Raw genomic sequence first — 22,878 nt, 5'->3', positions numbered from 1 at the left:
AATAAATATCCTAATTTTATTGCGCTTAATATACATATAAGGCTATTTTTCAGTATGCCAATTTTAAGTAAAAAGTGTATGATATAAGCTTTAATTTAAAATGTAAAAAAAATAATATAAATAACACATGTGGAAATAAAAAAAAAATTGTATATAATATATTTTGCATTTGCAAAAAATAATATTTTTCATTAAATAATATTCATATTTTCCATTACACACAAAAAAAAGTATTGATAAATGAAAAAAAGGGAGAAACAAATAAATAAAGTTAGAAACTCAATTTATATAAAAAATGAAAAAATGAAAAAATGAAAAAAATATTCATAAAATAACTTTCATTTCTGACTATGCAATAAAATTTATAAATTCAGTAGTAGGGGGACGAAATACATCTTTGCTTTCTCTTTTTCTACTTAACCTTTTTCATTTTTTGTTCAATAGATCCCTTATCTGCATTTTCAAAAATAAATAAATAAAAAATGAAAATATTATTACTATTATTTTTTTCACATTTTTATATCTATTTTCATATATTTATCATATCATGTGTAAACCATCAATATATGTTTTATTGTCTCATACTATTCATTTTCAAGGGGAATGGCTCATTTGGATTTTCACTTGTTCCCCATGTTAAGAAAAGGGAATTAAATTCTTCAAGTTTTTTCATGTTACCATTTTTACTTAATCTATACATTATCGTCTATATAAATGTGGGAATATCACAAAAAAAAAATACATATATATGAGAACTTAAAAAGGAAGAAAATCAATATACACACATAATTATGCAGAAATTATTATGTATAATATCGATTGATAAAATTATATAGCAATAATTTTTTTTGTGGCGTAAAAATATTCTTACATTATTATTATCCGTGACCTTTAATATAATTTCATCAGTTGGTTTATGTAATTTTATAACATATCTTGTCTAAAATGTGAAAAAAACAAAAGTATAAATAAGTATATATTCACAGATTTAATTTTGCAAGTATATTTTTTTCACACATATATATATGTAAATATAATACTTTATCTGGTGAATCCGAAACAATTTTCCTTGTTGCTTGGATAAAATCATTCCATGATATTGCATATACCACTATAATAAAAAAAATGTTAAAGTTCAAAAAATATTTAAAAAATGATAGCTATTAATATATATGTATATAACATAATATGATAATGGTATGTTTAAAATGTCAATCAATTAGATAGTTTAACAGGTTTTATATTTTCTTGTCTCTTTACAATACATATACATATAAAGATATGGATATCTCAGTAATATATATATATGCCTCTTTATTTTTTTTAATATGTGCTTATATACTATATATATATGTAATATATATGTGTGTGTTTTATTTTATTAATGGTTAAGGTATTTCCCTTTCCACCCTTTTTAAATATATAATTTTCAACTATTTTAAACTATCGATCTTTAAGCAAATATTAAACGCCGCGTGAATCACACCTCGATATTCGCTTATATATGTATGTATCACATATAGAACACTTCAACAAATTTATACGACTTTAATACCAGCACACATTTACTGTTAAACCCCAATTGTTTCTGTATTCACATGAATATATACATGTACATATATTTTTTATTTTTTTTCTATTACTTTTTATATAATTATGTTTATTTCAGTTCTTCTATATGATGGTTTGATGTTCTTCAATCTTTATTCATAAAGTTATAATTAATATTACTTTTTTTTAAATTATATATTTATATATATCTTCTAAAAATCCCAAAGCATAACTTAAAAAAACTCTCTTTTCTCTGGTTTGAATTCTCACTTTTTTTTATTCCAATTATTTAAAAAAAAAATAAAATTATATTAATTATATAAAGATAAATTATGCTGATTAGGAAATTTAAACTAAATTTAACCAAACTAAACTTGCTATAATAAATTATAACATATTGAGCTAAACTGTACTAAATTAATTAAACTATTTTATATCGAAATATTTTTCATATTTAAAAAAAAATGAAATGTATTATTTTCTATTTAAAATACAAAACTAATTTAAGTCGTTTCACATAGGATATTTTTTTTTAAAATAAAAATAGCGATATAAAGGCGAAATAACAATTACCCAAACTATCAAGAGATTGCATATGTATATATAACATAAATGTCGGAAATATCAAATTTTAAATTAAAAATGTATTTGTTAAAAATATAAATCAAAAAATATGGATAAAGAAAGAAGTGAAGCAGAGTCTATCAATTGTAACTCCACAAAAGAGGAAAACCAAAGTAAAGAAAATGAAAAAGAAAAAAACAAAGCTACTAATTTACCGCCTTTTAACGAATTAAATATAGAACAAAAAAAAGAACAAGATGAATGGGTAATTTATGTTTGTAATAATTCTTATGGCCCTTATAATTTAGATCAAATAATAAATTTATGGAATACAAAGAGAATTAATATGATGACAACAATATTTAAAAAGGGTGAAAATAATTGGAAATATGTATATAATGATGAAACTTTAGTAAAACACTTTCAAGGAACACAATCAAATACAACAAATATTGATAACACAACTTCTAGTTATAATAATGAAAAAGACGCTTCAAATAATCATCTTTTAAACAAACAATTAAATAATAACAATACTAATTCAGGTCAAACACAAAATCATGTTAATAAATCTAACGAAAATGATTTTCACCAAAAAGAAATACAATATAGTACAAATAACCTTAATGGGAATAATGTAGAATATGATAATAATGATACTTATAATAATAATTTAAATTATAATAATGTTGATAATAATACAGCTACCAATTTAACTAACGAAAACGAAGCAAATCAGGCAGAATTGGAAAAAATAAAAAAAAGAAATAAAAAAAAAAAATATTTAGAAAGGAAAAAAAAAAAAATTGAAGAAGGAATATGTGAAAGAAAAATAAAAAATAGTTCTGTATATATTTCTGGTCTTCCTAAAGATGTAACACAAGAAGAAATAAATAACGTTTTTAAAAAAGCTGGAATTATAAAAATCGACTCTGAAACCACAAAACCAAAAATAAAAATATATTATGATGAAAATAATAATGTAAAAGGTGATGCATTAGTTACTTATGTATATACGCAAAGTGTTGATATCGCAATTAAATATTTTGATAAATTTCATTTTAGACAAAATTGCGTGATAAATGTGGAAAAAGCCCAATTTAATAAAAAAGTAGAACATCATAAAATATCAAAAGAAGAAATATTAATTAAAAAAAAAAAAATACAAGCAGCAAAACATGAACAGTACAGATTACAAAACTGGGGAGAAGTTTATACTGGATCAAAAAAAAAAATTGTTATTTTTAGAAACGCATTTTCCTATGAAGACGCATTGGTAATGATAAATCTCAAAAGACATTTTCGTTTTAAGCTCTTTATTTAAAGAGTAATTGATTCATAAATGTCACAAAATTGTATAGAATGTATATTTACGTATCCTCGTAAAAAATAACTCTTAAAATAAAATAATAAATTATACACACACAACCATGCATATATGGGTAAAGCATATGAACAAATATGTACAATTTTATACAAATTTTATACAACTTTTATTTTTTATTTTGTTCGAAAACAGAAATATGATGAAGGAGATCCATTCTATGATTTTATAAAAAATTTAATTGAAATAGTAATTATTAAGAATAGCCACAAAATGTGCATATATTATCCCATTTTAATAAATAAAATTTATATAATTTTATTTTTATACATAAAATATTTCGCAGGAAGTCAAGAAATATGTTCCTGTACACAAAGTTTACCCAATACCAGTACTATAAAAAATTGTTTAAAAATATATCATATAATCCGTTAACTGTTTTATATATTTGTAATATATATTATATATTATATACATGCATACATACATGTACATACCAATTCAAATTGAATATCTTTTTACTTGTGTGATACTTAAGAAACACCCCCATGGAATTGTATGTGTCAAATTTAAAGGTGTTGAAGAGGCTGAGATGATAATAGAGGTAAAATTCAATACTTATCAAAAATTAATGTGATATTCATATTAAAAAGCGGAAAAAAAAACACATAAAATAAGCTTAAATTTTCTATAATTACGATGACATAACATTAAAATATACATATACACTTTTATTTTTATCAGTATTTTAAGGATGTTGAATTAAATGATAAAAAACTGGAAGTATATTTCTACGACGGAAAACAAGATTTAAAAGCCCAATGCCTTCCTCCTCAAGTATTATATATATGCACAATATACTATATGTATATATAACACTTTTTAATTCCATTTTTAAAATAACTATCCTCTTTCATCTCTCTTTCAGAATAAACCATCTCATATACAAAATGTTTATGAAAACATATCCGACCCCCAAAACACGGGTAATTATTATATTAATACTGTATATGCATATCCCAATTGGAGCATGCATAATGGTAAATAGTGTGGTTTCCTTTATTATTTATTTTATATACTTTTTATATTTTTTTTTATTAGCAGATGATAAACTCCCGCCCGTTTTGCTAAATAATAATTTACAGTCGTTTCACGTAAACATTAAAAAATTCTCAAAAAAATTAAAAGAGTTTAATACGCATATTTGCACACATGTGCTCCCATATATATATTTATACGATACAAAAAATAATGCATAATTTATTATCATTATAAAAATATATTCCTACTATTTTGAATTGTGCTTATTTGCAGGATTGGCTTGATAACCAAAGTGAAGATGAAGAACACGAAATAATGGTGGAGTAACTAGCGTCCCTTTTTCGTGTGCTACATATATATGTTTGAAATGTTTTTTTGCATTTCTTTTATTAAATTTATATTTATTAAAATGGCCCATTTATAGATTTATCTTGTAGCTGCAAAAAAAATATATATATCAATTTATTTATTTTTTGTGACCATATCTTTATATTTCAATTTAACATAATATATGCATTAAAATAAACAAATAGCAGCAATAATAGGCGAAGTAGTATAAACTATAAAAGAAAATATACTACTCCTATTATTACACATAACAAGAATGTTATACGCTGTTTATTAGACATTGTAAAAACACATATGCAATTTTTTTTAAATATTCAAATAATAATTTATAAAAAAAGACAATTTATGTATCCATACCAATACATGCATGTTGTCATTTGAAAATACAATGAGTAACATATATGTGGAAAAAAACAAAATAATAAACTTAAAAGCGAAATCAAAATAAAGCATATTTTTTGTATTTAAATTTATTTATTATTTATGTATTACATTTTTAAGGATTTGAGATAAAACGGCACGAGAAGGTTCCTCAAAATATGAATTAAATATACCATTTAAATTGGAAAAATTATTTGAATTATATGCTGAATTAACCATATCAAAATCCATTATATTATATATAACATTTTCGTCTTTTCCAGTTAATAAATGTTTTATATTAAAAATATTTGTTTTCTCTCCTATTATCCTATAAGCTGTTGATATACCAATATATTTCCATTTCCTAACACCCAAAAAGGATTCTATTTTTTTTTTATTTTTTCTAAATTCGGGAATTTTTTTTTCAAAAATAGACATAACATCTTTTACTTCAATATCATTTTTATCATATAGTTTCATATTTGGAGGAATTAGTGAATTATTCTCTGCATTATCATTGGTTGCTAAAAATAAATTCCCAAATATTTGACCAGGAACCAAACGAATGTTTTTACTGTTTAACATATTGTGTTTAGATATAAATAAATACCCTTGTAATATAACCATATATTTACTATTCATATTATTAATTAACTTTATTGTACAGTCATATATATTATTTGCAAAATGCTCGATAGACCAATATGCACGTGTGCAATTTGATCCCGATACTATTTCCTCGTAGTTATATACAAATAAAGGTAATGGGTGCATTCGTTCTCCCCTTAATATATTAAGATTTGAATAATCGTAATTTTCATCTTGAATTGGTACGTCTTTTTTTTTTTCTTTTTCATTTACTTCATCCTCATCTTCCCAATTTTCTTTTTCATTTTGTTCAGTTTTTTCATCTTGTTCATCATCATTAATATCCCTTTCTTTGTCGTCTCCGAATTCCGTATCCATTATACTTAATGGAAAATAAAATTTCCATACTCCTTGTATATCTTTTAAAATTTGTTCCTTTTTATCTTTGGTATTGATATTATTATTTTCTTTCTCATTTTTAATTGTTTCATTTTGGCTATTCGATAAAACCCTTATTTTATTATTTTTTATGGGTAATTTATTACTATACTTAAATATGTTACTAATGTATTTTTTTCTTCTTATATTATAATTTCCAGGAACATTCAAATTTATAAAAAGACCATTAGGCCGTTTTACGACTAAATTAAAACAACTTATTATTCCATATTGCCATATAACCAATTTTACTAAAACAATAATGGCTAGTATCCAAACCATTGTATATTTTTTTTATGACCTTTAATTAGTGTTAGCTACTTTTTAGCAAGCCATTTTATTTTTTTTTCAAAAATTATATAACTAAAAAAAATTATATCTCTTTTAAGATATCAAAATTTCCAATCGCTCATTTATAAATATATTGAAAATATGTACACGAATATATAATAATATATTTGTGTGTGTATACTATGCTCGTTAGATTAACGCCATGCCCACAAATTACCATATACTATTTTTTTCCTATTTTATTTTTTTCCCTTGTAAAACTTAAAAATAATATTATAGTATAGTACCACATGAATAAACCTTTTTCAATTAATTGAATTGTGTTAAAAATCCTATGCCATGTATATATAAATATATGTATATGTATGGAGAGCAAAAAGGGTCACCATTATTATTATGAAAATTATTTTTTTAGTTAATTTTGTTCATTCATTACTCTTAACATTTTTTTACAAGTTTCAAATTAATTATAAGAATATATTTTTTTTATAAAACTGGCGAGAACACCACTTTTAATTGTACTATTTACATACATTCTATATATAATAAAATACTACCATGGCTTATTTTTTAAACAGTTGTTTTTCATCCCTTCCTTATATTATCTTATTTTCTTATAATTAATAATATATACATAATATATAATAATATATAACTCTTTATATAAGAATGATAAAAGTTATTGTCAATAGTGAAAAACTAATTATGGTGATATAGCATGCACATAAATGCACAGGCAAATAAATATGTAAAAAATTATTTATGTACTTAATTCAGTTATTTTCTCTATTTTTTTCTTTCATCACTTTAAATTTATGTTAAAACTATTTGATCGTTCACTAATCCTTAAAACTAAAACTAAAATGTACTCTACACATATTAAGTAAAAGTGTGGATTTCCAAGGGTGTATTTAAAAAAATATAAAATATGACCAATGTAACAACAAATGAACTAAAAAAAAATGTTACAAAAAAATAGACAATATATCAAAAGAAATAATAAATGATGAACAATAAATAAATATGCAATTATAAGAATAATATATTCGATTTTGTAATACCAAACGTTAAGCTGGATTTTCTGGTAAAAGTTATAGGTTAATACACATTTACACATATGAAAAAAAAAAGGAATTAAATAATTATATATAATGCAATGTTATCATTTTACATATTACTTAAAAAATGTATTTCTGTTTGTCTGTAAAAAATGCGCACTTTACCAAATTGCGATTAAAAAAATAGATTTTATGCACAATTGAATATATGATTTATCAAGTTGCTAAAAAAAACAAATGAAATTTAATGAAAACGAAAAATATAAAAATACTTGCACATATTTATATTACACATTTCCATATGTACATAAGTATATGTGCATTAGTGTGAATTATTTGTACAAAAATAACAACTAATTCAATATATTTTTGAATACTTCCTTTTTGAAATTTTTTTGTAAAAACACACAAAACTTAAAAACAAGAGTATTAAGGTGTATCAGCAAAAATCATCACTTTATTGTCAAAAAATATTACATAAATCAAAATATAAAAAAAGAAAAAAAAAAAAAAAAAAGGTCATGGGAAGTTCTTTATCCAGCACAGCCTTGTTTCGTCCTACTTCGCCAAGTGTTTGTAGAAAAATTATAAATATATAATTCAATTATTTATTTGTTCATCTTTTTTTACATTAAAATGCTAATATATATGTATATATATACATTAGACAATCAAAATATTCCCCTATAAGATAAAAATTATACACATAAATTATTAGAATAGCTATGTTCATATATGTTGTTCCATCTTTTTATAATTTTTTTTTTTTATTCCCTTCTATTGCAGTACGAAGATGATTTGAAAAATTTAATTTATATTCCAGAGCTTTTACACATAAATCCAAATAAATATTTGGAAAATAAACAATTCGAGATATTTAATAAAGATGAAAATATAAAAGAGTTAAGTAAAAGAAAATTCCCAGCTTTATTTTTTTATTATTCTAAAAAGTTAAAAACTAAGCATACAATTATGTATTTTCATAGTAATTCCTGTGATTTAGGACAAATATATGAAGAATTATATACTTTACATGAATTTTTACACGTTAATATATTAGCTATAGAATATGTTGGGTTTGGTTTATCATATTTAGAAGGCACACCCAATCAATATAATATTAATAGAAGAGCATTAGCTGCTTATAATTTTTTAAAATCATTAAATTTAAATCCTGAAAATATAATATTATTTGGTAGATCTATAGGTACTGGTGTAGCTACTAAATTAGCTCATAACATAAAAATTATGGGCGATAATATAGGAGGAATTATATTACATTCTCCATATATATCAATTGAAAAGTTAGTAGAAGATTATGTTTCATATTCTTCATATCTCATTGAAAATATATATGACAATTTTAAAAATTTAACACCCCTTAGCAATAATGATGATTCAGATGCTCCATTCTTACTTATACATGGTAAAGATGATGAAGTAATAAATATTTCTCATTCTGAATATTTAATAAAAAATTTAAATAATAAATTTAAGTCTTCTTTTTATCCTGGAGACTCTTCTCACAACTGTTACTATGTTATTGACGTAAGTTTAGTTTTACAAAAAAAAAATAAATGTATATTTATAATGTTTTCCCTAAAGTTTCTTAAATCGAAAACGATAAAAATACATTTTACTTACCTCAATTCATATAAAACTATTATTTTATTTTTGTTTATATTATTACTATATAGGATATCGCTATACCCACAAAGAAATTCCTATGCACTCTCAGTAAATCACGCCACCAAAAAAAGACAGAAATATTATTATCGCTATCTTATCTAAGAAAAGAGTAATGCATATATACACCAAAAAAAATAAAAATAATAAAAAAAATAAAAAAATAAAAAAATAAAAAAATATATTTTAACAATATTGTACATCACAAATATTAATGATACCACATACCAATTTCAAACTATGTTCAACAGTAAATTTGTGTTGTTAAATATTATAATATGGTGAAATTATTCTAAGACATCAAAATATTATGCTATATTCCTTTATATATACGCATATATTTTTTTCACCATACTTTTCTCTTTTGTTACAATATATTTCCAGAAACCCTAATTCTAATTAAATCGGAGGCATAAGGAATATTCTTTCAAATTTGTTAATTTCTCAATATTTTGAAAGGCAAATATTCCTAATATAAATCTCCATTTCTACAATATATTCTCACTTTTAAAAAAATAATATCTTTTCTTTTATATATTTCTTATGAATTTTACATATTATATTGATTAAAAAACGAGTGTAATATTTTCCCCTTTTATAGGCTAGCAATATTTGAAATAAGAAAATTTGGTTATAAAAAAAAAGGACAAAAAAACATAATATATATAAACAACATGTACAATGATGAATATGTGAAGAAAATCCATAAAATGAAAAAAAAATTGTGCAAAAAAATTAAAAAAATGAATAAAAAATATAAGTTAAACGAACTAGGTAATGAAGGAATACAAAATAGTAGTGTATTGGAAAATAGCAACAAAGGATATGCTGAAATGTATAATAATCAAGTTAACAAGGTTGCTAATTTCTCAATGTTAGAGAAAACACAAACTATTGAAGATACAGATGATTCATATACCGATCAAACATTTACAGATATCGAAAGCAAATCCTCATCTTATACAAATTATTACGAATATAATGAAAATCAAGATGGTAGACCTCGGGTTCACGAAATAATATATTTTTTTAATAATAAATGTTTAAAAAATACACAAAAAAATGATAATACAAATAATAAATCGAAATATATTAGAGCCTATTCAAATTTCCATCTAGATGAAAAAACAACAAATTATAATGATTCATGTGCATCTGATTATTTTAGCGAAATAGAAGAAAAGCAAAAAAATCTTTCTGATTCTGATATAGCTAATAAAAAATATCATAATGTGATATATGAAAAAAAAAAAGATGGATATAAATCAAGCGTATTATATTATAACTTTAAGAATAGTATACATAACAAATTCGTTACTAATATAACACAATATTCGGATGATATAAAAAGAGAAGCCAATACAAATACATAAGTCTAAAATGTTGGAAAATCGAAAGTGTTGGAAAAATCGAAAATGCTGGAAAAATCGAAAATGCTGAAAAAATCGAAAATATTAATAATACGCACATATATAAGGGGCGATATCAAAGATCATCCTTATGTAGAAAATCGACCCCTTTCAAACAAAAAAAAATCTTTAATTCAAGCATAACAATTTTAGACAGTTTAATTTGGTAAAATTATAATTATATATATATTAGAGAAGGTCTAACTCGCCTTTCTCATAATAATTAAAAAATTTATGCATATGTTTCTCTGTTTTGCTTCCTGCCCATATCTTTCTGAATCCCAATTTATGCTCTTTTTTGTTATGCTTTTTTCATTCTGTTCATTTTGTTCATTTATGTGCATTGCTTTCTTATTTGTTTTCGTTCCCTCTTTGTATATTCTTTTTTTTTCACAAAGGAATCTAGGATTCTAGTTCTTAAATTTTGCATATTAACTTAATTATAATAGTGAATATATTACGCATTTTTTTTGTGTTTTTGTTTTTGTTATTAAACCAGAAAAAAATAGACAAAAAAATAAAATAAAGAAAAAAAAAACAATGAAATATATCCTAATTGACATAAAAACATACACAAATACATGTACGTATACCATAAAAAATGCACATATATATTTTTGATCCTTGAATTATTTTCAGCTTATAATTTTAAAATATTTAATTAAGCTGAATTTTTAATGTGCATTTGTGGAAACACAATTTGCAATAAATAAGACGGAGGTGTTTTAATTAAAATATAACGGGATGATCTAAAATATAGTTTGAAAAAAAGGAAAAAGAAAAAATGAAAAATAATCTTTATATCTTTATATTACTAATTTAAACATTTTTTATATATTTAAACAAAATATGTTAAAATTTTTTACCTCTAGCAAATTCAAATATTGGGGGCACATAGGGCACTTAAACTGCTTTGATCTATGCGCATGAATTTTATCAACACAATTTCTTGAAAAAAAAAAAAAAAAAAATGAATAAATTGATTTCGATCCAAATAAAACAAAATTATTACGTATATCCATGTGCAGAGTGTTATTTAATGGGTCAGGAAAAGATCAAATTCTTTCAATAAATTATTTTTTTATCGCTATTTTGTCGCTATTTTTCTTACTTGCAAATAGCATGGCCACATGTTAGTAAGTAAGGCATGTTGTCCTTTGAGGATTTGTCCCTACTTATAGGGCATGTAAAAGATGAATGAAAAAAAAAAGATCCACTTAAATCAACTTCAATCGCTAACGAATTGGAAATAAGAGAACTATTTTGTTTTTTATTTTTTTTATTATCTTCTTTCCCTAATTTTTCAATTGGTTTGTCTGCAATCTTCCCATTAGAAGAGTTCAACGAAGTGCTATTTTTTAATTCCTCTAATCTTTTGTTGTTTTCCTTTAAAATTGTTTCAGCTTCTATCAACTTTTTTGAACTTATCAACCCTCCGCATAATAATATGGAAAGGGGACTAAAAAATGTCCAGAAAAAAAAACAAAATAATAATCACAATTCAAAAAAAATTATGAAAAGAATAAAAAAATTATAAACAAATCAACCACACTTTACGTACTAACTAGTTTATATTATTATTTAAAAATGTCTATCAATCAAATTTTGTTTTTTATTTCAGTGAATTATTTATACGAAATATTGTATATTCATGTAGATATATATGAGTGTGTAACATACCTCCTTAAGGGGATAAACACCTTTTTCTCTGTTTCTTTGACAATATTTTTTTCGAGTTTTTTATTTTTTAAGTTTGTTTCTTTACGGGATGTTTTTTTTCCAGATATTTTATTTTTATCCTTTTTGCTCTCGTTCTCATCCATACTACTGTATGTATTATTTTTTCGGCATCTATTTCGACCTAAAAAAGTTTTTAAAATCAATTAAAATATTAATTTTTCAGATTCATACAAACCAAGCATAGACATATATGTATGCATGTATATATGATTTATAGAATATTTCATAATTTTCCTTTATTCATATAATTATAAAAAAACATTTATATTACCGTCCAATGAAGGTTTCAAACTTGTTTCCAATTTAAAAGACTCTTTATTTTTTTTATTGCGATTCTTATCATTTTCTTTATTTTTTTTTCTTTTATTTTTTTTTCCCATTTTTTCTTCACGTAAAAAATTTGGAATATAATTTTTTTTTTTCATATTTTTTTTATATGATCCAAAAAATACTTTTTTTTTTTTTTTTAATGTTTTTTCTTTCTGTTCTTTAGATTCATTTTGATCGTCTTTTCCCGTGTTTTCCGTATCGGTGTTTCCAGAATTTTTATTTATATTTTCGCTTTCTTCCCCTTTTAACACTATATTTTTTTCTTCTTCATTATTATTATTTCCATCTGTCTCGATAATATCTTTTTTAGTAGGTTCTAAATTTGTTGCTTCATAGAAAGTGCCTTCATCTGGTGTCTCGTCTTTTTCGACTTTCTCTTTTATATCACATTCATTATTACTTTTTTTTATAATTTTAGAATTTTCTTCAAGATTTGAAATAGAACCCGTTGATTTATCTACATCTTTAGTTTCACAATTTGCAATATGGATTTTATCCACATTTTCATTAGTTTCATCATTTTCTCTTTTTATTACTTCTTCAGTTTTTGTATCATCATGCATTTCTTTTTCTTCTTCCTCAACTTTGTTTATATTTTCTTGGATTTCTAATTTTTCTTCAATTATATTTATTTTTTTATTGGGGGTAATTGTTATTGTACATTGTGAATTTTCAGCAGTTTTTTCTGAATTTGTAGAAAATAAATCCATTTTAGATACTGCAATATAATTCTTTATTTTATCATCGTTTTTATTAATTTCTGAAATATTTTCATTTTTTTCCATTTTCTCTTCTTCCTCAAATTTTTTAACTTCCTTCATCATTTTACTATCATTTTTTTTATCCTTTTTTCCATCACTTTGATTTTCCTCTACCCCTGTCTGACATGACTTAATGTCATGTGATTTACTTCTTTTTCTATTTTTCATGTTTTTGTTTTTTTTACGATTTTTTTTATTATCTTTCTCATTTGAATTCGATTCTTCATAATAACTTTCATTTTTTTCCTTTTTTTTTTTCTTATTTTTAGAAACATTTGTTCTTTTATTTCCATTTTTTTTTTTTTTTTTTTTACTCCATCTGAGGTATATTCGTCTAAGTTCTAAATTACTATTTGTTCGTGATAAAGAATTATGCAAATTATATATCTCTCTATTTGTTAATACATGTGTTAATAAAATTCGACTAACATCAATTGATGTTTTTGCTAACCTTGTATTATTTATAGCTAATGTTGCTCGACTATATGCTTGTGTGTTATTTTTATTTGATAATGCTGCCATCGTATTTTTTTTTAAATATTCTTCTCTAATAATATCATTTTTTTCTTTTAATTTATTAATGTCTTTATGTTCACCTTCATCTGAACTTGACGAGCTACAAAAATATGCATTTTTAGATCCAAATTCAGAATCAGAATCTGTATTATTATCACTAAATGGTGATATAACTGAATTATTCGAACTGGAAGAAGCAGTACTTTTCAAGGTGAGATGCTCATTTTCATTTCCTTTCTCATCTTCACAATCTTTGGATTCTTTTTTTAAAATTTGAGGTTTGCACATTTGTGAATCAATAATATTACCATAAGCATCTATTACATCTTCACCATTAGTAACATCTTCCCTTTCTGATAATAAATTATCATGATTATTTTTAATTTTTTTTTTTTTTTTCTCATCCTCCAACTCTGATTCAATCACATCTACTATTTTTTCGTTTTTAGAAAAATTAGTTAAAAATTTACATCTTGATATTTTTCTCTTTAGTTCATTTGGTTTTTTAATAAAACATGATTCGTTCAGAAAATTAACTGTATTATTATTATTATTACGTGTCATATCATAAAAATAACCATTTTTAAATCTCGAAAAATAAGGAAGCATATTATTTATACTATTTCCATCTCCAGAATATTTACAGTGTAATAAATTTATGTCATAATTACTATTCCAATCATCTCTTATATTTATGCATTTTGCATGATAACCACTATTTATGTTTTGAACTGTATTATGTAAAATTTTTGTAGTATTATCGTCATAAAATTGAGATGTTTTATTTAATATTTTAGATGTTAAATATAAATTGGTTCTATTATAGTATTCAAAAGAATCCATTTCATTTTTTTTGTACAGATAAATTTCATTCTCATCTCTTAACATATCGTTAGGACTACTAACCCAATCAAGTTTATTTTTGTAAATTTTTTCTAAACAACTTTTTTGTCTATGATCTGAATGAACTTCAGATAACATATCTTTTGTATGTGAACAAATATTTATGTACCATCCTTTTTCTAATTTTTCATGCACATCTATAATATCTTGTCTTTTCTCAAAATTTCTCTCATATTCATTTTGCTTATTTTTTTTTTTAAATATCAAATTTATAGTACTATGATTATTTTCACATCTATAATTATATAAATTATCTAAAAATGATAATTTATTTTTATTTTCAAATAATTTATCTATATTACTTTCTATGTATGATTCACATAAAGGACGTAAATTATATTCCTTATTTAATTTTTCAATATATTTTTTTTTTACCATTATTTCTTCATATTCTTTTCCTTTGTACATATAATTATGGACTAGTTGTGTATTATTATTATTATTATGATCTATTTTTATATTTAATGGATATTCTTTTTGGCAAAATATATATGACTTTTTTCTCCCATTTCTTAACCTATTATTATGTTCTCTTTCTTCCCCAATTTTTTGATAAACATATGTATATTTATTTTTTTTTAAGCAACTATTTTTATTTCTTTCCATTTCTTTATTTTTATTTATACTTCTCCTTAAAATGTTTTCATTTTTTTTTTTTTTTTTTTTTTTGTCTTTTTTTCCTTCACCAACAATTTTTATATTTTCAAAATTTTTTATTTTTTTGTTATTTGTTAAAATAGGAACTACTACTAATACATTTGATTCCCCTTGAGTAGCAAGTAAACATCTGTTTTCTTCATCATTGAAATGTGATTTATTAATTTTGATACCTTTAACATTGTGTTTTGAATTATTTTTTCTTTCATTATTCCTTTTTATTATTTTTTTATTTCTTTTATCAGGTATTTTATCATAATTATAATATAAAAAATTATTTTTTACACATTTGTCAAGTTTATTCTTTTTATACACCTTAATATTTATTCCTTCCTCATTATAAGCTTGTTTAAAATAATTAAAAGCTTGAGAATGAATATTTAAAAACATGTCTTTAAATAATAAATTATCAGAACCTATACATATAAAAGAACTTAATCTTGATATATGTGCTTTATTTTCATTATAATTTACCATAAGATTTCTTAAACATGTTAAAGCTTTTTCTTTGTTTTCTTTGGATGATATTAAATAATTCATACAATCTAAAAAATATATCAATTTATGATATTTTTTTTTTGTATTCTCATTACACAAATTATACCATTCTATACATGAACTTACATCAAAATTTTTTATATTATATAAAATTGTGTGATATTTTTTATATCCTTCAAATATTTCTTTTCTGATTAATGCATGTTCAAATGTTATTTGTTCATAATTATTTTCATACCATATTTTACTTATATATTCTTTTTTTAATTCGTAAAATAACAATGTGTCGTTATTTTTTTTATTAATAAAATTGCACTTTTTTATATTATTTAAAAGTATAGAGTATTTTCCATTAATCAAATATTCCTTTTTTCTATCATCCCATTCTATATTATTAAACTCTTTTTCTTTATAAATTAAATTATTTTCTACACCTTCATTTGACAAAGGAACATAACTATTACTGTGTCCTTTATTATATGTCTCTATTTTTTTAAACACTTTGAAATTTTTTAAATTAGAAAATGTTTCACTTTTATTTATTTCATCTATATTTTTCTCCAATTTTATGTCATTTTTTTTTATATTTATTTTGTCAAAATTATAAAGAGTACTATTTTTATTTATCCCAATATGTAGATTCTTATTGTCTCCTGAAATAAATTCACTTCCATTATGTGTATTAATTTTTTTTTTATTTTTTTTTTCCATTCTTCTCATTTTTCTTTTTTCCAAAATTTCTTTATTTAAAATATAATACATAAAAAAATCACCATTTTGTAAAAAATGTAATAAAATTAATTTAAGAACTATATTTTTTTTTATATTAATATTTTGAAAAATTTCAGGAACCTCTTGTTTTGTTATAGATATAATATCTCTATACGAAAATAATAATGTGTTATAAATTCTTTTATTTTCTTCACATATTTTTTCAGTCAAATTTTTTCCAGACACATCTTTAATTAGTTCCTTGATGTCATATTTGTTTTTAATTTCATTTGAAACGATTTTTTCATCATTTTCATTTTTTATACAAATTTCTTTTTCTTTTTTTATACAAATCTCTTTTTCTTTTTTTACAATTTTTTCTTCTAAATTTTTCTTAACCTGTTGAACTTTATCCAATAAATCATCAATGCTATTCAAATAAAAATCAAATGTTTCATTTTGTTGTATCTTAAATTCTTTTAATTCTTTTTCTACTTCCTTAAATTCACTATTTCGTGAAATACAGTTATCAAATAAATAATTATTTTTCATCATATTTTTTCTCAACTTATATTATTTGTGAGAAAAACAAAAATATATGGTGCATAATTCAATACTTCATATTACTCATATAAGAGTACTAACACAAACATAAAAATATAATATTATACAATATACAACTTAAAACATAAAAAAAAACACTTGTGAGCATGTATAATATAAACAAAATATTTGTTAGTATCAAAATTGGTGCTCTATAAAAAATAATTAATTTAAGCATATATATATATATAAACCAATCAAACACAGAAATAGCCTTTTTTGCACTAAATTATTATTTTACTGTCGTTTGGTCATATATTTTTTTAAGGCATTTATTTTCAATTTGATACTTCGGATTTTCTTTAAATCAATATTTATAATGTTTGTTCCTTATCAGTAGATATATATTTTTTTTTGTTTTTAAACTCGTTTCTACAATCTTTAAGTCTATTATATTTGTATGCGCGATGTGTGTGGGGCGTAACTGTATCTTCTCATGCATTTATATATATATATATTTATATATTTATTTATATATTTATTTATTATTTACCTATCAATGCACATAAAACATTTTCTACTTTAAGAATAATACGATAGTTAACAAAAAAAATAATGCATATATAATGTATAATATATATATTATAAATATTATAGAACTTGTCTATTAATAAATACAAGCATTTCGGAATTTGGAAAAAACTACTAAACATATAACAGTATGCAACTTAAAGATTTTGTGAATTTCATAAGACATTTAATTATTGTAACGCAAAAAAAAATAAGATAGTAAAAAATGATACTGCTTAAATTAAACAAATATAACAATCAAACAAAAGAATAAAATAAAAATGCATATGAAGCATTCCTCTTTTTTTTCTACTCGTTTTTTAAATTTAATGTTTTTTTTTTCATTTTGCACCAAGCAGAAGGGAAAAAATATATTAATTTACGATTGTTATATATAGAAAACATAAAACTTGAATAAAGTTAAATTTTTTTTTTGGAAAATGTTTGAACGTTATCACATGTATAAATATGGCATATGTATTACTATCTTGTATTTATATTTTGCATATAATATGGATGTATATATTTTCTTATTTGCTTTACCATTTCTTCTTCATGTTTAATTAAGCTATGTAGGAAATAATAAATATATAATGATTAAAAAAAAAAAAAATCAACACACTTATAAATATATAGAGCAAATTTCATAAATACCGTAACAAAGAATATGCATAAATTTATAACTTCAATGAAATGGAAAAAAATATATGAAATATAATTATGTAAAATTTACATATATACATTTTTTTCAAATATAAAAAAAATGCAAATGCTTAAAATGTAATATGCTTAAAATGTATATCCACGTTATAGGCAATGCAATAAAAATTATTTTAAAAACGCAGCATCAAAATATTATCATAAATAAATAAATATACAATATAAACCATTTAAAAAAATTAAAAAAAATATATGTAAAATAAAAGACTTAATTTATATAGCTACAAAAATATTACACATACAATTTTTCAGGTATATTTTTGGATATTTATTAACACCATTTAGATATTCGCATAATCGCCTATATGTGTGTATTATTCACTTATACATCCAATAATATATATAAATATTTTTTTTTTCGATTTATTTGTATTATTTTAATTTATATTTGAAAATTTTTCAAGTCTACTTACATTTTTTCAAACTTTTTTTATTAAAAAAAAAAAAAATATTAAACGGAGTTATATCATTTTATTTTTTTTTATGGTAGCATGGATGAGCTGCAAGTAATATATTTCTTACTCTTTTAAAAATAAAAAAATAAAAAATTAAAAATTAAAAATAAAAAATTAAAAAAAGTCATATTTTAAGTCAAATAAATTAAATCACTATTAAGTTGTTACAATAATTTATGCATAAAAAAATGTAAAAAAAGACCAATGTTGCATAATAATATACATGTGTCCACAAATTATATATTTCTTATTATTATTCAGAAAAAAAGAATTATAAACTTATTTAATTTAAAAAAAAATGATCTGGGCTATATCGATAAGCAAGATCTGATAACAATACTGAAGTCTTTAGGGTCTAAAAAAATACATATATATATATATAGCTTACATATAAAATGGCTTATTTTGCCATAATCTTGAAATATCACAACACATTATATCAAATTTGTGAACATAAATCTTTGCATATAAACAATAACTAGCATTCATTATACTTGCTAAATTAGACAATAGGCATAAAATATTTCCAAATTTTATGCATTTATTTTATTTTTTACTAATATAAATCTTTAATCTACCATTTTTTTCGTGGAAACAGACTAAGGATATGCTATGAAATATTTAAAGATAATAAAGATTTTTACAATTTTGATGAATTAAATGAATATGCTGAAAAATTGAAAACAAATTATTATACAAAACAAAAAATCGAAAATAGTATCCTATTTTTAAATCCAGACAGTATAACATATTTTTTCACATTAGCTTAATATTTGATTATCACTTCCAAGCTTCTTTATCTGTCCATTCTCTTTTTTTTTTTTTTTTTTTTTAAAATAGACACTACAATAAATAAAAATATCTTAAAGAGTATTTTATGTGAAAATGGAAATAAATTCACAGAAGATGAATTTAAAAAGTTTCTTATCAATATTCCAGTAACATCATTTAGGCATTAAGAATTAACAAATTATTCAATTTTTTAAAACACATTTTTAATTATAATAATATATATATTCACACATATTTCAATTTAGGTTACTCCAGAAGGAAATATAAACCATTCCGATCTAATTGATATGTAAAATATATCCACAAAAAAAAAAAATGCATATTTATTTGTATAGTATAATTATGAACTATATAAATTCGAATAAAAATATGATCATAAATATATATTTTATTTAGACTTTCAAATTATGAGATTTAATAAAAAAAGACTAATTATGATATAAAGACTTGGCATGATCACTAAATTGTTTACAAACTAATTTATATCCAACAAGTTTGAATATATATAAGAATGTTGTTTATTTAACTTTTTTTTGTATTTTCATTATTATGTAAAATGTCAGTTAACAATTTGAATGTATTTTTAACTTCCTGTTCATCTTTATCTTTTAAATATTCTGATAATTTTCCAAGGTCATTATTATTTTTATCTGAATAAAAATAAAAGAGTTTCAATAAATCGACAGTATTTATTTCCATTAAATTATATAACAACTTTTCTCTCCCTTTATCTATTGTATTTATGTTCGAATTTATGTAATTATTTATTAGCGTATCCAGTTCAAGCATACCAACCTAAAAAGTGAAATAAAAAATAAACAATTATATACACATATATTTTTTTGTGACTAGCCACTTGTATAACCAAGGGGATACACACTTATTCTCTTTTTTTAATTCCACAAATTTTATAAACTTACACTTTTAAATTTATATCTTAGTTTTTTTTTTAAAATTTGTAATTCTTCATTATTGATGTTTTTGATAGTCGAAGAATATGTTCTTAAAAATCGACAGGCACTATACATTTTTCACTTTATTGTTTTTTTGGGGGGCTTTTATTTCCGAACTCTATGTACTTGTTTTTTATACGTGACTATATTAGTCGTATTTCATTTATTTTATATTTTTTTTTCTTATTTCATTTTACAAAACGATAGTTATCTTGATTTTATCAATTTTATCAATTTCTTAGAACTTTGCACTCAAATTTTGTATTTTTTTTATTTTTATTTTTTATTTTATTTTTTTTTTGTCCCCCTTCTGTATATAAACAAATTGTATGACATATAAAAAACACTTTTGCATTTTAGTGAGTATTATGATAGCTATTTTTATAACACATTGCATAGCCATTTGCAAAACCGAAAAAAATATTTAAAAAAAAATTGTAAAAATAATATACTATTTATTTCTTTGTTTGGGTTTCATGGAAAATATAATAAAAAAATGGCACTAAACTTCAAAATTATTAAAAATATGCAAACATTTTAACAATGTAGGGGATTCAAATACTTTAGCTGTAAATGGTATAAAAATAAAAAAAGTGTATAAATAAATAAAATATATATTCATATTTAAGTAGGAAAAAATATATAGAGAACAACAAAACGAAGAAAAAGTTGAAACAAAATATAAATTGGCATTTTTAATTAAAATAAAACAATATCATGTTGTATATGACCACACACATATACAAGCAGAAATGATATATCAAACATATTTTTATTTGATTTAAAAAATGGGAAAAGGAGCAGTTCATCCAAATGGGTCTAATTTTTGTAGATCCTTAAAATATAATATTGTTGATAAAATGAGGAAATTAATTGAAACAAATTTATATGATAGACCAAGGTGGCTAGAATGGTCTGAAAGAGCACCGCCTATAGAAATATATAATATTAGCTTAAAATCGAAATATAATAATAATAAATATATTGATTTGGTTAAATTTTTATTAAAAAAATATCCACATTTAAGATTTCAAGATTGTTTTGTTGAAGGAAATAATAATGTTAAAGGTTATGATTTTTTTAGGAATGATCATATAATAACACAAATGGCTACTCACCAATTATATTATATTAATAGAGGATACACAAAAAAAGAAGCTTTAGAAAAAGTAGAAAAAATATTCTATAATAGAAGAATGAATCTTGAAAAACAGCAAAAAATAAATATGTGTTTAGCAATCGACCAAAAAATTAAACCCCTTTATACAAATGGATACTCTTATTTATATGAAAAAATGGTAGAAAATGAAAAAGCACATTTGAGTATTATACTTAAAAGGTTAAGAAATATGAGGAAAACATTGGAAAATCAAAAAAATTCAAATAATTTTGACACAAATACTGATACTACTAGCAAAAATAATCTCGATGAAAATAATATTTCAGATTCAAATTCTTTTAATAGTAAAAACATTAATGAAAGTTCAAAAAAATGAATAAACATCTTAATGTTCAAAGTACACAAATTGTTTTATACATAAACTTTTATGATGGAAAAAAATTAAGTGACTACTAAAATTGTGGAACCAATTCCATGAATTAAATTCCCAAAAGTACAAAAAAATATATCTAATTATACTAAAAAATAAAACGAATAAATAAAAACAGAGACATCTCAGAAACATCTCAGAAACATCTCAGAAACATCTCAGAAACATGCTCACACACATGCACATACCATTCACAAACATGTATAAAGCGCATTATATTTCACGATTTCGAATTATTTAATTTTTTTTATCCTTACATAGGCTCTTGCGAATCACACCTTTCTCTTGAGGCTTGCACTAAAATTTATTATTTACTTTCATATATTAATTTTCAAATTTTAAGATTAACAAATATGAGAAAAAAAATGAATAAACGAGATTGTTAGTAATAATATCCATATAATTCATATAGAAATTGTATTACCACTATATCTAGCTAAAATGAGTGTATATTAATTCGTTATATTTTTAAATATCAAATTATATGCATATTTTAATTTTGGCTGCAATTCACATAA

General features: G+C 22.0%; 8 protein-coding genes across 8 annotated transcripts; 4 read left to right on the top strand and 4 right to left on the bottom strand.

Moving 5' to 3' along the window:
* Positions 1–412: 412 nt before the first annotated feature.
* Positions 413–1,644, bottom strand: PY17X_0214500 (signal recognition particle subunit SRP9, putative; the record flags this gene model as incomplete). The annotated part of the gene is made up of 5 exons (XM_022957988.1): positions 413–453; positions 586–706; positions 872–940; positions 1,041–1,111; position 1,644. Coding segments are annotated over 5 exons (303 nt in total).
* A 580-nt stretch (positions 1,645–2,224) lies between these two features.
* On the top strand, positions 2,225–4,807 carry PY17X_0214400 (RNA-binding protein, putative; the record flags this gene model as incomplete). The annotated part of the gene is made up of 8 exons (XM_022957987.1): positions 2,225–3,391; positions 3,635–3,688; positions 3,786–3,830; positions 3,978–4,043; positions 4,184–4,276; positions 4,368–4,425; positions 4,544–4,593; positions 4,754–4,807. The coding sequence occupies 8 exons, from the start codon at positions 2,225–2,227 to the stop codon at positions 4,805–4,807; spliced, it is 1,587 nt and encodes a 528-aa protein (XP_022811388.1).
* Positions 4,808–4,884: 77 nt separating this feature from the next.
* PY17X_0214300 (conserved Plasmodium protein, unknown function) lies at positions 4,885–6,499 on the bottom strand (the record flags this gene model as incomplete). The annotated part of the gene is made up of 2 exons (XM_724158.1): positions 4,885–4,917; positions 5,321–6,499. 2 exons carry the CDS (start codon positions 6,497–6,499, stop codon positions 4,885–4,887), a joined length of 1,212 nt encoding a protein of 403 aa, XP_729251.1.
* A 1,588-nt stretch (positions 6,500–8,087) lies between these two features.
* PY17X_0214200 (alpha/beta hydrolase, putative) lies at positions 8,088–10,625 on the top strand (the record flags this gene model as incomplete). Its single annotated transcript, XM_022957986.1, has 4 exons — positions 8,088–8,138; positions 8,353–9,114; positions 9,264–9,364; positions 9,854–10,625. 4 exons carry the CDS (start codon positions 8,088–8,090, stop codon positions 10,623–10,625), a joined length of 1,686 nt encoding a protein of 561 aa, XP_022811387.1.
* A 761-nt stretch (positions 10,626–11,386) lies between these two features.
* Positions 11,387–17,332, bottom strand: PY17X_0214100 (RING zinc finger protein, putative; the record flags this gene model as incomplete). Its single annotated transcript, XM_022957985.2, has 5 exons — positions 11,387–11,410; positions 11,528–11,609; positions 11,773–12,120; positions 12,342–12,522; positions 12,673–17,332. The coding sequence occupies 5 exons, from the start codon at positions 17,330–17,332 to the stop codon at positions 11,387–11,389; spliced, it is 5,295 nt and encodes a 1,764-aa protein (XP_022811386.2).
* A 1,769-nt stretch (positions 17,333–19,101) lies between these two features.
* Positions 19,102–20,150, top strand: PY17X_0214000 (conserved Plasmodium protein, unknown function; the record flags this gene model as incomplete). The annotated part of the gene is made up of 5 exons (XM_022957984.1): positions 19,102–19,116; positions 19,327–19,418; positions 19,664–19,806; positions 19,906–20,003; positions 20,103–20,150. 5 exons carry the CDS (start codon positions 19,102–19,104, stop codon positions 20,148–20,150), a joined length of 396 nt encoding a protein of 131 aa, XP_022811385.1.
* A 229-nt stretch (positions 20,151–20,379) lies between these two features.
* Positions 20,380–20,885, bottom strand: PY17X_0213900 (conserved Plasmodium protein, unknown function; the record flags this gene model as incomplete). Its single annotated transcript, XM_723949.1, has 2 exons — positions 20,380–20,652; positions 20,778–20,885. 2 exons carry the CDS (start codon positions 20,883–20,885, stop codon positions 20,380–20,382), a joined length of 381 nt encoding a protein of 126 aa, XP_729042.1.
* A 713-nt stretch (positions 20,886–21,598) lies between these two features.
* Positions 21,599–22,306, top strand: PY17X_0213800 (conserved protein, unknown function; the record flags this gene model as incomplete). The annotated part of the gene is made up of 1 exon (XM_022957983.1): positions 21,599–22,306. The coding sequence occupies one exon, from the start codon at positions 21,599–21,601 to the stop codon at positions 22,304–22,306; it is 708 nt and encodes a 235-aa protein (XP_022811384.1).
* Between the last annotated feature and the right edge of the window lie 572 nt (positions 22,307–22,878).

The sequence above is a fragment of the Plasmodium yoelii genome (genome assembly GCF_900002385.2).
Source record: "Plasmodium yoelii strain 17X genome assembly, chromosome: 2".
Taxonomy (NCBI): Eukaryota; Apicomplexa; class Aconoidasida; order Haemosporida; family Plasmodiidae; genus Plasmodium; species Plasmodium yoelii.
The sequence above is the reverse complement of the archived record's forward strand: the minus strand, read 5'-3'. Positions and strand labels throughout refer to the sequence as shown.